General features: G+C 40.0%; 1 protein-coding gene across 2 annotated transcripts in view; it reads right to left on the bottom strand.

The window, feature by feature from the left end:
* stk10 (serine/threonine kinase 10) overlaps nucleotides 1-17,778 on the bottom strand; it is a 119,174-nt gene that overhangs the window by 16,169 nt on the left and 85,227 nt on the right. The window contains exons 10-13 of one of the 2 annotated variants that reach the window (XM_059990195.1): nucleotides 16,214-16,344; nucleotides 15,576-15,699; nucleotides 15,121-15,300; nucleotides 11,646-11,738 (exon numbers count right to left, since the gene is read on the bottom strand). In XM_059990195.1, the coding sequence (XP_059846178.1) occupies nucleotides 11,646-11,738; nucleotides 15,121-15,300; nucleotides 15,576-15,699; nucleotides 16,214-16,344 (528 nt within the window). The remainder of the gene's footprint in view (nucleotides 1-11,645; nucleotides 11,739-15,120; nucleotides 15,301-15,575; nucleotides 15,700-16,213; nucleotides 16,345-17,778) is intronic. The other variant, XM_059990196.1, reaches the window with a different exon arrangement.

Here is a 17,778-nt window from a genome sequence, read left to right as displayed (position 1 = left end):
ACCACAAATGATGACCCATATAGTGAACTGTGTAAAATCATTACAATATGATACTCCCCTCCCCAACATTATTAGGCCATAAGAAACCGGAATAGAATTAGGCCTTTCAGTCCACCAAGTCTCCACGGCCATTCCTGATTTATTACCTCTCTGCATCCCATTTTTCTGCCTTCACCCCGTTACCTTTGATATTCTTTCTAATCCAAGAACTCATCAGCTTCCAATTAAATAGACTGAATGCCTTGGCCTCCACAGCCATCTGTGGGAATGAATTCCATCCTCCGCCAAAATAACTTCCTCTTCATCCCTCTTCTAAAGGGATGTCCTTCTATTCTGAGTCTGTGCCCTCTAGTCCTAGACTCCCGCTCTATTTGAAACAATCTCTCCTTGTTCACTCTACTAGCCCTTCCAATACTTGATAGGTTTCTATGATATCCCCCCATTCTAAACTCTAGCGAGTATAGACTCAGAGCCAAAAGCTCTTTTGTTCACCTTTTCATTCTTTTATACATGCTGAAGATCCCCTCCAATGCCAGCAAAGAGGCCCCAAAATTTCTCACAATTACTCCAAGTGCAGTCTGACCAAATGCCCTTTAAAGCCTCAGATTTACATCTTTGCTTTTCTATTCTAGTCCTCTAGAAATGAATGCTAGCATTGCATTTGCCTGCCTTAACACTAACTCAACCTGCAAGTTAACCTTTAGGGAATTCTGCTTAAGAACTACTAAGTCTCTTTTTCATCTCTGATTTTTGAATTTTCCTTCTATTTAGAAAATAGTAAACACCTTTATTCCTTCTACCAAAGTGCATAACCATACACTTCCCTACATTACATTCCATCTGCCACTTCTTTACCCATTCTCGTAAACTGTCCAAGACCTTCTGAAGACTCTTTGCTTCCGCAACACTATAGGCCTCTACACCCATCCTCAAACTTGGTCACAAAACCATCAATTCTGTCCACCAACGTATATGAAAAGCAGTCCCAACATTGACCGCTGTGGAACATCTCTAGTCATCAGCAGCTAACCAGAAGAGTCGCCTTTATTCCCACTCTTTGCAAACCGCCAGTTAACCAATCTTTATCTATGCTGGTATCTCCTGAAATACCATGGGCGCTTACTTTGTTTAGCAGCCCGACGTGCAGCACATTGTCAAAGGCCTTATGAAAATTCAAGTAAAAAACATCCACTGACTCTCCTTTATCTATCCTGCTGCTTATTTCCTCAAAGAATTCCAACAGGTTTGTCAAGCAAAATTTCCCACTAAAGTAGCCTTGCTGACTTCTGCCTATTTAATCATGTGCTTCCAAGTACCCTGAAACCACATCCTTAACAATTGACTCCAACAACTTCCCAACCACTTAAGTCAGGTTAGATGGCCTATAATTTCCTGTCGTTTGCCTCTCTCCTGTCTTAAAGAGTGGAGTGAGATTTGCAGCTTTCCAATCCTCCAGAACCATACTAGAATCAAGTGATTCTTGAAAGATCATTACTAATGCCTCCACAATCTCCTCAGCTACCTTGGGATGTAGTTCATCTGGCTTAAATAATTTAACTGCTTTCAGACCTTTCAGATTCCCAAGCATCTTCCCCTTGGTAAAAAGTACATTCACTTCTGCCCTGATACTCTTGAATTTCTGGCACACTTCTGGTATCTTCCACGGTGAAGAGACTGACACAAAACACGCAAGCCTCCCTCCATTTCTTTGTCCCCCCCATTACTACCTCTCCAGTGTCATTTTCCAGTAGTCCAATATCCACTCTTGCCCCTCTTTTACTCTTAAATACCTGAAAAACATTTGGTATCCTCTTTGATATGTTTGACTAACTTACCTTAGTCATTCATCTTTTTTTTTTTTAGTTGCCTGCTTTAAAAACTTTGCAATTCTCTAGCCTCCCACTACATACCCTCTCCTTTGCTTCCCTTGTCAGCCACAGTTCCCTTACCCTCCCATTAGAATACTATTTCTTTCAGATACATCTATCCTGCATCTTCCAAGTTGCTCCCAGAAACACCAGCCACTGCTGTTCTGTCATCCCTGCTAGTGTCCCCTTTCAATCAACTCTGGCCAGCTCCTCTCTCATGCTTCTGTAATTCCCTTTATTCTACTGTAATACTGATACATTTGATTTTAGCATCTCTCTCTCTCTAACTGCAGGATAAATTCTATATTATGATCACTGCTTACTAAGGGCTCCTTTATCCTAAGCTCCTAATCAAACCTGGTTCATCACAGATCACTCAATCCAGAATTGCCTTTTCCTTAGTGGGCTCAACCCAACTTAGCGGGCAGTTAATGCACACACACACCTTGGAGGTATTCTACAATTCCTTCTCTTGGGATCCAGCATCAACTGGATTTTCCCCATAAGCCTATATATTGAAACCCCCATGACTATCGTAACATTACCCTTTTTACATGCCTTTTTGTCTCTCATTCTAATTTGAAACCCCACAGCCTGTATATATGTTCAGAGGCCCGTATATAACTCCCATCAGGATCTTTTTACCCTTGCAATTTTTACAAGGATGCTACATTTTCAATCCCATCTCCAAGGATTTTATTCTATTTAGTATTTAGTTGTTTGCCTGTTCTCCATTTCCCTCTGGTGCTCCCCCCCCCCCCTTCTCCCGAGGCCTCCTGTCCCATGATCCTTTCCATTCTCCAGCTCTGTATCACTTTCGCCAATCACCTTTCCTGCTCTTAGCTTCATCCAATCACCTCCAGTCATCATTTTGCATTTCCCCCTCCCCCAACTACTTTCAAATCTCTTAGTATCTCTCCTTTCAGTTAGTCCTGATGAAGGGTCTCGGCCCAAAACGTCAACAGTGCTTCTTCCTATAGATGCTGCCTGTCCTGCTGTGTTCCACCAGCATTTTGTGTGTGTTGTTTGAGTATCCAAAGCTGTTAATTATTGAGAGGAATGGCCACTAGTACCCTGCACTGGTTGTCTATTCCCTTTCCATCTCCGATAGTCAACTCCTGCAACTTTGAGGTGACAACCTCCCTATAGCTCCCATCTATTATCTCCTCATTCTTACATATGAGTTGAAGGTCATCCAGCTGCAGCTCTAATTCCCGAACTTTAAATTGATATTTGACAAGTGCCTTATAGAATGCTTATTGAAAGCTGCTGAAAGGTCCCAAAAGGTCCCGACTCCTTTTAAATCTTGTGTTGCCTAAGTTATTGGTCATCTGGGGAAAGAAAGAAATATAAATATATATATTATATGTATATAAAAAAGCTATCTTGAATTCCATGGAGCATGTGGGGATCTTCTGATATCCAGTCTTTTTTTTCTCTCTTTTTTAAAAAGATAGGGATATGTTGGGGGGGGGGGGGGAGGGCTGATATTATTCTATTCTACTCTATGTAACCTATTTGAAAATTCAATAAAAAAAAATTTTAATCTTGTGTTGCCTCACAAGCAAATGCTCATGCTGACCGAATCCAGCCTATTGATCTATAAAAAATGCTAAATCCCACTTTCATTAAAACAACACCATTTAAAAAAGGACCACACAAGCTGCATTTTTGTTCTTGCCAATATCTGTGACTTCCTGCAACTTCAGAGTTCATGTCAACTCTTCTGCAGAGGAGTCTGGGTGACATTCCATCTCAGCTTCTTAGCCTCCAGTTCATTCCTGGTTGTTAATCTCTGCTACAGCTCCTGAACTGCTGCTTACTTTTGCAAAAAGGGAAATCACCTGTATCCATAGTCAAGGAAAGGAGTCAGAGTGGACAAGTGTTTGCCTGCAATACAAACTTTTCTGAAGCACAGGCGTTTATAGTCTGTGTTTGTGTGCTTACAGAGACCTCCCTGGAAAACTGCTGACAGAACTGTCAGGCCTATACAGAATGTCCAGGTCCACAGCCAAACACTTAAAGAACAATTTTTGCAGTCACACCACCAGCCTGTTCAAATTCCTCCATCTTCAGGAGAGCAATTTTCCACCCCCCCCCACCAAACATCAATTGTTTTAACAAATCCTAGTGTCTTTTATAATAATGCATCCCTTTAAAAACTGCCTGCAAAGAATGCACTTACCGCATTTACATTGATACAACTGAAAATTTGCATTAACTATAGCATGCTGAAATCAACCTGGTTCCAGTGCAGCAAAAGCCCATGATGCTCTCTGCAAGTGGCACATGAAATTTCTTGTTTATGCAATGATTATAAACAGCAGATTTGTCTAAAGGCAATTAAGCTTGTAGTTTTTATAGCTCACTGGTTTAGAAAACATTGAGCCTACTTCCTCCAAATTCATCCCAGATATTGCCAGACATGCTGTAAAATGAGTTATAGTTTGCCTTGGAAATTTGATTCCATCCAAATGCATGAAATGAATTTGAGGCAGAGGGTAAACTATATTATACCAATGTGACTATACAATCAGTTTAGTGGTACAGGCTAAGGATGGACTTCTTGGTAAACCATTTCATGAGACTCAGTGGATTAAACACACTGAGCTCCTTCCAAAGGCACTAATACATCAACTGGAGATTTCATTCGTAATCTGGCAATGTTTTTAATGATTCCTATAAAGTATCATATTTGTTGAATTTAATAGAGATACTTTATTGATCCCAACGAAAATTACATTGTCATAGTAGCATTGCAAGTGCACGGATACACAAATATTAGGAGAAGAAAGAATAAAAAAATAAGTTACTTCAAATAGTCTAACAGGAGAGGGTCATCGCTTCCTTGGCTATAAGTTGACTCATCATGGAGCCTAATGGCTGAGAGTAAGAATGACCTCATATCGTGCTCTTTGGAGCAGTGCAGTTGTCTTAAGTCTATTACTAAAAGTGCTCCTCTTTTCAGTCAAGGCAGCATGCAGAAGGTGAGAAACATTGCCCAGAATTGCCAGGATTTTCTGACGGTCCTTTGTTCTACCACAGCCTCCAGTGTGCACAGTTTGACTCTTATAACAGAGCCAGCCTTTCTAAACTGTTTACTGAGCCTGTTAGCATCACCCGTGTTGATGCATTACCCCAGCACACCACCACATAGAAGATTGTACTGGCAACAACAGATAGGTAAAACTTGTGAAGGAGAGGCCTGCATACTCCAAAGGACCATAGTCTCCTCAGGAAATAGAGGCAACTCTGGCCTTTCTTGTGCAGGTGTCCCCCGTTTTTCGAATGTTCGCTTTACAACAATGCGCTGTTACAAAAGACCTACATTAGTACCTGTTTTCGCTAACCAAAGAGGATTTTCGCTTTTACGAAAAAGACACCTGCTTCATATGTGTGCTTACCCTGAAAAAGACTACAATGAACATGAAATCTTGTGCGAGCAGTTGTTTGTGCATGTGTGTGCGTGCGTATGTATGCGTGTACGTGCTGAATATTTTTTCTCCAAATCGATATTGGCTCACTGTCTTCCCGATTTTGATAAGTGAAACTACAACGTATATACAATATTTCTACTTTATATAGGCTGTCTATTTATATCATTCCTGCTTTTACTTTATGTTAGTGTTATTTTAGATTTTGTGTTATTTGGTGTGATTTGGTAGGTTATTTTTTGGGTCTGGGAACGCTCAAAAGTTTTTCCCATATAAATTAATGGTAATTGCTTCTTCGCTTTACAACATTTCGGTTTACAAACAGTTTCATAGGAACGCTATACCTTCGGATAGCAGGGGAAACCTGTATATAGCCTCTGCGTTGGTGCTCCATTCAAGTCTGTCATCCAGGTGAACCCCCAGGTACTTGCAGGTCCTCAACACATTTAAATCTTCACCATCAATAGTAACAGGGAGCAGTACAGGCTTGATCCTCCTGAAGTCCATCACCATCTCTTCTGGTCTTATGGATGTTGAGCTGCAGATGATTCACCTTGCAACATTCGACAAAGTCTTCCACTAGTGCCCTGTATTCATTCTCCCCTCCTCCCTTTATACACCCAAAGATTGCTGAGTCATCAGAGGATTTCTGCAAATGACATCACTCAGGTGTTTCTCAATTTAGAGGAACCACAGAGAACGCTGGTCAGGCAGCATCCAAGAAGAGGAATTAACAGTCGATGCTTCAAGCAGAGACCCTTCTTCAGGACTGGAGTGTGTTGACTTTACCTTCACAACTTACCACAGTAAGATCTTTGTTGAAGTGTTTTAGCCACAGGTGTGACATGGACTGAAAAAAATTCTATTTCTAGAGTAAATGAAAAACTATGGAAAAGATCATATTTTGGTCTCTAAGTAACTTGCCAAATATCTATAATTATTGGATACAATAAACAGAAATTATTTGCAGAACTTCATGTTTTGGCATTGAAAGCGGATTCAGAATAGTCCCAGACCTTCACTTGACCTTTCAACCTTCCTAGAATGCAATTTTTATCTCATTAAAAAGTTCTTTCAGACCAAGTACAGGTCTTTAATGTGAAATTTGCTAGGTTCAATTCTCCTACAATTTAAAAAAGCACTAGTTACGTGTGTAATTACACAATATGTAAAATTGTTGAACTGCACACAATTTTAAAGATCCACTAAACACAAGACTGGTCATTGCGGATATATACCTGGAACACATCAGAACTCACTTGGCAGACTTCATTCTCAAACACGTATGGCACCTTTAAGCGGACAAAGGTTGATCGCCAAGGCCAGAAGTGACACGGTGGGGGTGGGTCAGGACTCCAAGCCAGGCTGAAACAGAGGAATGAGATCCCCTCTACCTAGCATCATTACCACATGTTCAGTCAATGAAGAACAAAATTGAGGACCTGAGGGCAAGATTGCTATATAAAGGAAATGAGAGATTGTTGTATTCTATTTTTAACAGAGTCATGGCTTACTCAGAGCTTGCCAGATACAGTGATCAGACCTGAAGGTTTCTTGATCTATAGGGCGGACCCAACTGCTGATTCAGAAAACACAAAAGGTGGAGGTGTGGGTTCATGATAAACTCCCAGTGGTGCTCTGATGTGGCAGTTTTGTCAAACGTGTGTTCCCGACATCGAACACCTATCAAATGCTGTCCGTTCTATTTACTTATCAGTGATCCTCACTGAACTTTACAGAGCAGCCGACTATAATGAAGCGCTTGAGATACTGCATGATGCCATCACGAAACAGGCCATCCCAACACATTTCAAATCATAGTCAGGGACTTCTATCAGGCTTGCTTGAAGAAATTTCTGCCCAATTACCATCAGCATATAACCTGTAGCATCAGAGGTCCCATTACACCATACCACTGTTTTACTAAGATAAGGAATACTTACCGTTCCATGTCCAGATCAATTTCAGGAAATCTGATCAGTTGTCTGGACTTCTCTTACCAGCATACAGGCAGAGACTAAAGAGCAAGAGTCCAGAGATTAGGACAACAAAGTGGCAGCCAAGGGAGGCAGAGGAGATTGCTTTGAGTCAGAAGACTGGATGATGTTCAAGAATTCATCTGTAGGTGAGTGTCTCCCCACAAAATCACTTAGTCGCCCCCAACCAGAAGGCCTGGATAAATCACAAGATCTGCGATCTGCTGAGGGCCAAGTCAGCGGCATTCAAGTCTGGTGACCAAGAAAGTTACAAGAGGTCCAGGTACAATGTCTGGAAAGCCATCCCATGGACAAAGCGGCAATTTTGCACTAAACTTGAAATCAACAAAGGATCCTCGGCAGTTGTGTCAGGTGTTGAATTCTATTAACTCTTACAAAGTTAAACCAAGTGACATAGGAGGCAACAGGGATTTGCTTCTTGAAGAGCTCAATGCCTTCTGTGCTTGCTTGTTGACCGTCAAAACATGGAGGGACCATCACAAATGCTCACAGCCTCCAATGATCCTATGATTTCAGCCTCCAATGATCCTATGATTTCAGTCTCCAAGGCAGACGTGAAATCATCCTTCAGGAGGGCGAGTCCACACGGGGTATCTGATTGTGATCTTTATCCTTCGCTTCAGCAGTCTGATGTTTCCACCTGTTAAAAGCAGGCTTCACTTATACCAGTGCCCAAGAATGAGGTAACCTGCATCAATGACTATGGTCCAGTAGCACTTACATCCACACTGATGGTGTTTTGAGGAAATGGCAACAAAACTCCTGTCTGAGAAGTGACTTGGATTTGTTCCAAGTTGCCTATCTCTATACTCAACCCTGGAACATCTGGACAGCAAGGATGCATATACCAGGATGCTCTTTATCAACTACAAATCAGCATTCAATACTATCATCCCATCAAAACTAATCAATAAGCTCAAGACATTGACCTCAATACCTCCTGTGCAATTGGATCCTTGATTTCTTCATTTGCAAACCTTAGTCAATTTGGATTGGCAGTAACATCTCCACAATCTCCATCAGCACAGGTGCACCTCAAGGCTGTGTGCTTCATCTTCTGCTCTACTTGCTTTATGACATGGCGAAGCACAGTTCCAATGCCATATTTGAGTGTGCTGACGACACCACTGACATAGACCTAATCAAAGCCAGTGGCAAATCAGCATATAGGAGGGAGATTGAAAATCAGGCTGAGTGGTGCCACAACAAAATCTTACTCAATGTCAGCAAGACCAAGGAGCTGAGTATTTAGGAGGTGGAAACTAGCGGTCAGTGAGCCTGTCCTCATCGGGGAATCAGAGGTGCAGAGGGTCTGCAACTTTAAATTCCTCTGTGTTACCAGTCCAGAGGACCTGTCCTGGGGCCAGAGCATTGAAGTGCAATTATGAAGAAAGCACGGCTCCTACTTCCTTGAGTTTGTTGAAGATTCAGCATGATTCAGCAAAACATCTAAAACTTTGAAAAACTGCTGTACATGTGTGATGGAGTACATTGACTGGCTGTATCACAGCCTGGTATGGAAACACCAATGCCCTTGAACGAAAAATCCTATGAAAAATGGTGGATATGGGTAAAGCCCTCTCAACAACTGAGCACATCTACACAGAGCATTACAGCCGGAAAGCAGCATTCCCAACCACCAGCCAGGTCACAACACAGGCAGGCAGCAAGCCCTCTGTATATCATTAGTTTATTGTTTAACATTCTGTTTCTGGTGTGAAATATGCTTAATGTTACAAACACCTAATAGAAAGGTGAGATGATGCCAATCGCTGCGACATGGGTGGGAGTTGTCAATGTTGCCTTGTCTCTCCTCACAATGGCAGCATCCTGCAGAACCTCCCACAACATTGAAAATAGAAAATGCAGAAACGCTTATCAGATCGGGTAGCTGTGGAGCAGGGCAACAGAAATGACCTTCCCGATCGATGAGCCGTCAAAATGAAACGTGACCTCTGTCCTCCTCTACAGTTGAGAAGTTGATACTGGTGAAACGAAAGCAGTACATTGGTTTATTATTCCATGTGTTCTGAGATACAGTGAAACGTTTGTCTTGCATGCTGTTCATACAGATCAGATCTGTCGAGTCAGTGGGTGAGGAAGGCAAATGTGAAGTCAGCTTTCATTTCAAGAGGACTAGAATGCAAGAGGAAGGATGTAATTCTAAGGCTTTATAAGACACTGTGAGCAGTTTGGGGCCTCTTAACTAAGAAAGGATGTGCTGACACTGGAGAAGGTTTAAAGGAGGCTCACAAGAATGATTCCAGGATTGAATGGCTTAACATCTGGAGAGTTTGATGGCTCTGGGCCTCTATTCACTAGAATTCAGAAGAATGAGGGGGACATCATTGAAAGCCATTGAATGTTGAAAGGCTTTGACAGTGGGTGTGGAGAGAATGTCTCATCTGGTGAGGGGAGTCCAAAAACACACAGCCTCAGAATGGAGGGGTGTCCTTTTAAAATGGAGACAAGGAGGAATTTCCTTACCCAGAGGGTGATGAACCTGTGGAATTTGCTGCCACAGGCTGCTGTGGAGGCCAGTCATTGGGTATATTTAAGGCAGAGTTTAACATATTTTTGATTAGTCAGGGTATGAAGGGATATGGGGAGAAGACAGAAGACTGAGGCTGAGAGGGAAAATTCAAACAGTTATTACCTCAATCACCTGGCTCTTGAGCCAAAGGGGATAACTTCACTCAACTTCTCTTGGCCCATCACTGAAATGCTCCCAGAACCTATGGACTCATTGTTAAGGGCTCTTCCACTCACATTCTAGATATTTATTGTTCATTTATTTGCTTATTATTTCTTCTTCTTGTATTTGCACTGTTTGTTGTCTTTTGCACACTAGCTGAGCGCTTAAGTTAGTGCAGTCTTTCATTTACCTATTATGGTTATTATTCTATTATGGATTTATTGAGTATGCTTGCAAGAAAATGAATCATAGGGTTGCATATAGTGACATTTTTGTACTTTGATAATGAATTTACTTTGAACTTTGAGTAAGCATTCAAGAATAGTTAGATCTGGGGTTCCCTATCATTAACCGAGGGGACTGTGAATTCTAGGTTGGGTGCCCTGGAGTTAAATACATAGCCACAATTATTGAGTTCCATGGGGTAACCCAGCTGTTACTTCTTATGGTCTGGTATTTTAGTTTTGTTATCATTCACAATGTAAACAGAATACTTTGAAGCAATGCACATCCAGATGCCATCACTACTGTTAAACCAATAGTGTTTATACTGTACACTGCAGGAAAAGAACAATTAGAGGTTATTCAAACAAAATATCCAATATTAAGAACTGCCTCTAATCTTGAACTGCACTGAACCCAGCCGTCAACACAATTTAAGTAGCTTCATTAAACTAAGACCCAAATCCCGAGTAGATCATATGAAACACATCGGAATACTTTCTCCCCCCAACAAGTTTGCAAGAGTGAAGAGAAAACAAAAAATAAACTAGGAGGAAGATATCCATGTTTGCAGTGTGTGGTTAGTTCTTTGCAAGAGTTAATTAATAGATTCATTAATAGTGTATATCAGTAGTACAGTCAGACAGTCCAATCAAGAATACCTCATATTCCACTTGGGTAGCCTACAACTCAATGGTATGAAACCACTCTCAATGTTCCTTTCCCACTTCTACCTGTGTACTGAGATTTTCTGCATCTTTATTCAATGTTTCCATTTATTTACCCCATTCTCCATTATCTGGATTCAACATCCTAACCCACCTAGCTCCATCTGCTCATCACCCCAACACTCCCCCCTCTGATCCATATGGGTTTTTCCTCCCTCAGCCTACCCTTCATCCTCTCTCCCCCATATGGTTCCATCCCTCTTCTCTGGTTCCACATATCACCTTCCAGCTTCTGCCTCCATCTTTCTCCAGGTGGTTCCATTTGCCTATTTTTCTACACATCCATTTACATCTATCACTACCAGATCGCCATCTCTAAACTCCCACTTTTCCCACCTGGGTCCATTTGCTATCATTCCCCATTTCACATTGTTCCACCCCTGATCCACCCCTCCTTCTCATCTTTTTATACTGGCCATTTTCCCCTACACCTTCGGTCCTACTTGACCCAAAATATTGACCCTTCCTTTGGTCCATAGATTTGGTCCTGCTGAGTTCCTCCAAGAGATTTTTTTTGCTTATTATAAGGCATATATAAATGGTACAAAAGAAAGCAAGTATGTTTTTAGATGTGGTAGACAGAGAGAAGTTTAAAAAGTCTTAAAAAGCTCTGGCCAATTGAAATCAAGGACAGGTGGAAGCAGCTTACTTATCCAGTTTTAGGCCCGTTTTAATTCATTATTGCCACTTAGTGCTGCTACCTGTGTTTTTTTCTTCTGTGCAAATTCTCCCATTTTTTGTTTCATGCTGTCTTTGCGTTGGTTTCTGGGAAGGCTTTCAACCTCACTCTTTACCTAATGTGCAACAAAAATACATATTTTAACAGTTAACCTTAATCATTTGGATCAAGGGCAGAGATTTCAGGATCAAGAACGTGTGTGGTGAAACTAAGTATGAAGTCCACTTATCTTGTGCCATTTTGTTACAGTTAAAAAAAATATTTAAAGTATTTCAATTTGCTATGATTAATTATGTTTCACTGTACTTCAGAATTAATTCTCAGCTACACTTACTGTGCACTGCACCAGTATATATAAAATTAAATCTTCCCCAGAAGATAGAGGTCTGCAGTAACACAATACACAGACAGATAATGCTCAGCAAGTTAGGCAGCAGCACAATTCTAAGGAGAATATTCTCTATGACACCAGAAATAATTCGGTGACCACCATTGTTCACCTCTCCCTTTCCCATTCAGGTGTAGGGAGTGCTGCATCTGCTTTCACTCCTCAACCACCACCAACTCCATAACCCTCTCCACCATTCAAGGTTTTAAGTTCTAAGCAAAACAGCTAGTTACGTTTTACTTTTCTCAAAATTAAATTCAGTTCACCACATACAGAACTACAGCAGAGTGGGCATCTTTCAGGATTCCTGTGACCTTAACTTCCAGTTGCATCTGCTTTCAACTCCAAAGACCTTTTCCAACATCTAGCTCAACTTAAATAAGTATTACTTCTTTAAACAAAGCATATTACAGCCTCCTGGACTTGATTAGAACAATCTCATATTATAATCAATGGTCTGATGCTTTCCTGCACAGTAGCTGCTGCTAGTGATGTCCCCTATCCTGGTTACACCTTTCAATCTATAGATGTTAACAGCATTCTGTTAACCTCTACAACCTTCCAAAGACTTTACCTTTCACTGCTCCTCCCCACCCTCATCCCTGTGCTTACTGAAAACATGGCAAATCTCAAACTTCTCTCAGTTCTAATGAAAAATTGAAATGTCAGCCATGCTTCAAATTACATATGCTGTCTGACTTGCTCAGTCTTTCCAGCTTTTGTGTCTGAATTTCAGGACTCTGGCTACAAGAATTCAATTTAAGTTCAGTAAGGGTCTCAAACCAAAAAGACTGAAAAGCAGATCTGATCTCTCAGTGCAGTTGTGCACCACACCTTGAAAAGTGCAAGATACCCTTCCCAAAAAGTAGAGTTCTGTGCTCCATAGTTAGATCAAATTTGAATTCACATAGATGCAAAGTGAAATCCACTATTTTTTTGGAATCAGGTCATTCTCTTATTGAAAATGTTTAACTGCCCTTCGTTATCTTACTTTCTTTTTACAAAATATACTTTATAGTTGATAGTTTTCTTCAATGAGATCAGATGCAAAGGATTGTCAAGAGCTCAATTAAATTTTGCAACAAATTTGCCCTGCCACAGAAAAGCATGAAGTGAATGGTAATCTCAGGGATATCAATATAAAAGTTTCCAAATCCCTGATGAAAAGACAAAGTACTTGTGTGTCATGTATGACAAAGTGTTGTTTTGAATAAGAGAAACAATGAAGAGATGCTTTGAAGACCCTGGGGAATGAAGCAGGAAATGACATATTGAGTCTCAACTTTGACACAGTAAAACCGAAAGGAGAAGAAAGTGATTAAAGCAGTTTATTTGCATCTTGAGTGGAATTATTGGAAGAGTTGCAGACAGCAGTGGTCAAGCTGGCACTGAAAAAATAAATAATGGTCAAAAGGTCAGCAATGAATCACAAAACTAATACATCTGTAATCTATGCCACACACAGAAGCACAAAAGAGTTTAGGAGGGGCCACATCACCCTTCTCTTCCACAAGAATTTCTATACTCAGGAGCAATGAGAATATGGAACACACATGAAAAAGCTGAAACAGAGAGCAATGACTATTCTGATGCATACAAGAGACAAGTAGAGGGACACTAGCAAGATAGCAACGGAAGGCTGGTGAGAACAGCTGCACAGACTAACTTGCATAAATGGCTTATTGTTTTCCAAACTCAGCTGTTTCTTCAGTTGTAGATACTGCTGGAGATTTGTGAATAACTGGAAAACAATTTTCTGAAATAATTTACTTCTGAATAAATGGATTAGTTATTTGCATGGAAGTGTTTTCATTGTGTGTTGTTGTCTCTGTAGCTTTTAAATACTATTCACCAGGTAGTATATTTTAAAATATGTGCACAAATGAAATACAACACCATAGCAAAGTTTGCTGCGTATTTACTAACTGGATCCAGTTTTTAAAAAAATCTGACATCTCCAATCACAACCGGAGTTTTCACTGAGGTCCCAGAATAGGATTTTGGTGCTATAACAATGAGTGTCTGGGGAAAAAGCTGACTAGACAGGAAATTGGTCAGTTTCTTTTCTGTCCCAATGAATTGTCTATAACACTGTCTTAACTGGTGCTCTGTTTTTGCAATAATCTCAAAAGAATCCTACAGTCTGATGCTTTTTCCTATGAAACAAATAAGGCTCAAAACACATCGAGTCCCTATGATCAAAATAATAGCACTTGCTTATTGAGTCAATCATTTTTCTTATCTTCTGGATGATTTCAAGTTACACAAAATCTAAAGAATTACTAGCTTGACACACCACAGTAAAGTGAGATGTTTGCTATTTTTCTAACAATATCTCCCATCATGTCAGTCATGCTATGATACAAGTTTAGATAAGCTCTAGAGAAGAATGCAAGTCAGAATCCCTCAACATGCTCTTGTACACATTAAAATAGTCCCTTGTGACGAGCTAATTCAGAAGATACTTGCAAGTCTTTAATAGCAAGCACCTAGCAAAAAGAAAAAAAAATGAACCGTAGAGAAATGCAAACTGTTTATGTAAAAAGCTGCAACATGAGAAGCACCAGTTCTGCAGCAATGCTAGGAACAAGCCAGATTTTTTCCAATGATAAAAAAAGTTTACAACATCCTTCAGGTATAAAGATGAAAGTGAGCAAATATGTACATTTATAGACTTCCAACAGGAAACCACAGATCCCACATAGTATTAACATTTAGTTTGCTGTAAATGAAAGGAAGTTGAAGAAAAATCAAAATATGGTTTTAAAAACAAAGTAACCAAAGGCAGCTAAATTATCTAATTTTAAACATTTAGACAACAACAGGAAATGCAAATCCACAGTACTTGAGTTATGCATACCATCTCCAATTTGCACTTAGCCACTCAGAAAATGCATTTGATGAACATAATAACTGATATCAAGTAGTAACTTGAAGGCCTAAGACCAAGTAAAAGGATTTAAATAACTGCTACTAATAGTCATTATCATACATACTGCTTGTTATGATTACACTTAAAGATTCAACATTTTTCTGTAAGCTTGCTGGGAAGCTTCTAACTTAATAACAGCTTCTAACTTAATAACAATCTATTGTATTGTATTTTTACCTCCTTCTTCTTTGCTTTCATTTGATCCATGAATTTGGCATATTCCCCCTCTTGCTCAGCTTTGATTCGCCTGGCTTCGTCACGCAACCGATTTGTGTGGTCCTGTTCCATTTTCTCAATTTGTTGTTTCTGTTGTCTTTCCAAATTCTCCAACTCTGTGTCAAAGAACTTTCTTTTTGCCTACAGAGAAAAATTTTTTTGCTTGTTTTCATCATTAACTACCGAAAATCTCAGCTAACACTATCAAAGTGCTTTGATGAGCCTATGCCAAACGAACAGGTTTTAATGGTGACCTGTTAATCTCCAATTTGTTTCCCAAATTACTTCTTAAAAAGTATAAAGAACGTGGACTTTATTTCTCAAAGAACCAAGCTAGGAGATGTGGTACTCTAATTTTCATGGCCATTTTGTCACATGTCACAAGTATTATAAAGAGAAAAATAAACAATTCCTACATTCATTTCTTGTTCAAAGCGGCGAAGCATTTGCTCCAACTGCTGTTGTAGCTTCATATTAAGTTGAGTTTGAGCCCGATGTTCCTCCTTCTGAAGTAATCGCAACTCCCGTAACTCCTGTCTCCTGTTAATTTAAAACAAGAATGTAAGGTTGAGAGGGTCAAATGATGTACTACAGTTAAGGCAATTTTTGTATGAACTTAATTTATTAAAATCTTACAAATATCCTTCATAATAAAGCAAAACACCATTTCAATGCATACAAATGCCTACCTAGAATTAATGATCCACAGTTAATATTGTTATAGAAATGAGATTTGTTTAAATTCACAGGCAAACCTTGTAAACTAAAATAAAGAACTTCAAGTAGGTTGTGAAGACATCAAATGCTGCGAGTCAAATCACAGAGGAAATCTGCTGATGCTGGGAATCCAAGCAACACACAAAATGCTGGAGGAACTCAGCAGGCCATGCGGTATCAATGGAAAAAAAAGTGCAGTTGACATTTCAAGCCAAGACCTGAAAAGTCGACTGTACTTTCTCCCCGATAGATGCTGCCTGGCCTGCTGAGTTCCTCCAGCATTTTATACATGGTGTTACGAGTCAAACATCTTTAGCTTAAAAAAAAGTCCAAGTACCTTAGGAATCGCATTTCTTCGGTTTTCTTCTCATCTTCACCAATAATCTTTGATGTGGTGACACTTACTTCCACCCCATCTACAACAAACTTTCTAGTTCGCTTCAGAGTTTTGTTATTACATTTATTTCCCTATACAAACAAGCACAGAATAACACTGATTAATTGTAAAGGGCACATGGTAATTCATATTCAAATAGTCAAATGCATTCTAAACTTGGCAAACACTAATAATCTATTTTATTGCATAAGCTGATAATATTTCATTAAAGATTCATTCAGTAATATGTGGAATCGTGAAGGAATATGTGCAAGTTATCTTCAAATGCCAAGAACTATGGATTAATATCTTACACCATCGCTGTTTGAGTTATGTATTCTACTGTCTGAATTCCAAAACGGTCAAGTTGAAAGTGCTCATAGAGTTTCAACAGAGTTACTAGTAATATTACTGAATGTGCTCTATCAGCCAGTTGGAATCACTGACAATCCATCAAATTTACTCATCTCATTGAAATGCTCCAGCATGTCATTTCACGTTTTCTACTACATCTTTTTTGCACATTGCACCAATGTGCTAAGGAGTTCTCAAGACCTACAATGGAAGCATTAGGGTACCATCGACCACTTCAGTTATTGTCCTCCCCCAGCGCCAGTCAGAGTTTTGTCTGAAGCCCTGGTGTTGCACATTTGAGCATGGAAATAAACTGCTGGAGAAATTTAATGGGTCATCTGTGGAGGCAGAGGGATGGTCGACATTTTGAGTTGAGATTCTCCATCAGTGCACCAGGTCAGGATGAGACAGGAGAAGGGTAAAAGTGTGGTGAAGTATCAAAGGAAGTAGTAAGTCACCAACTTAGGTGACAAGATTTACAGTCTCATATGTTGGTAGTTCGCTGTCTTCCCAAAACTATACAATCATGGCTGTTCCTAGTCCCCTGCATGTTCAAAGTGCCCAGAATACTGAATAGAAATAGGGAATTGCATCCTCCTGTGTATCCCTCTATTCTAACAAATAGCTGCATTTCAAGTCATTTATTGTCATTTGACTATATACATTATATAACGTATGTAAAAAAATATAACGTATATAGAAATGAGGCAACGTTTCTCCAAACCAGGCTGTAAAGCACAGTAGTACACATAACCCATGATAACTAATGAAGGAAGGAATAAAATCTACAGTTGAATCACACATAAGGAACAAACTGAAGTGCATTTAATATTAAATATTGTAAGGCATGAAACAGATTAACTAGCAACACTTCAAACACAGTGTGGCTGGGAGTTCAGAAGCCTAATGGCCTGAGGGAGGAAACTGTTTCTCATACTGACGTTCTTGTTTTTATGCATTGTAGTCTCCTGCCTGATGGTAGAAAGTCAAAGGGGATGCTGGTGAGATCCTTAATACTAAGGGCCCTGCATATGCAGTGCTCCTGATAAATGTCCCCGATGGATGATAGGGAGACCTTTGTGATCCTCTCAGCCATTCTCACTGTCCTATGTAGGATTTCTGGTCCGATGCTCAACTGCTCCCATACCAGATGGAGATGCAACTTGTCAGGT

Source organism: Hypanus sabinus, chromosome 15 (genome assembly GCF_030144855.1).
Source record: "Hypanus sabinus isolate sHypSab1 chromosome 15, sHypSab1.hap1, whole genome shotgun sequence".
Lineage (NCBI taxonomy): Eukaryota > Metazoa > Chordata > Chondrichthyes > Myliobatiformes > Dasyatidae > Hypanus > Hypanus sabinus.
The sequence above is the reverse complement of the archived record's forward strand: the minus strand, read 5'-3'. Positions and strand labels throughout refer to the sequence as shown.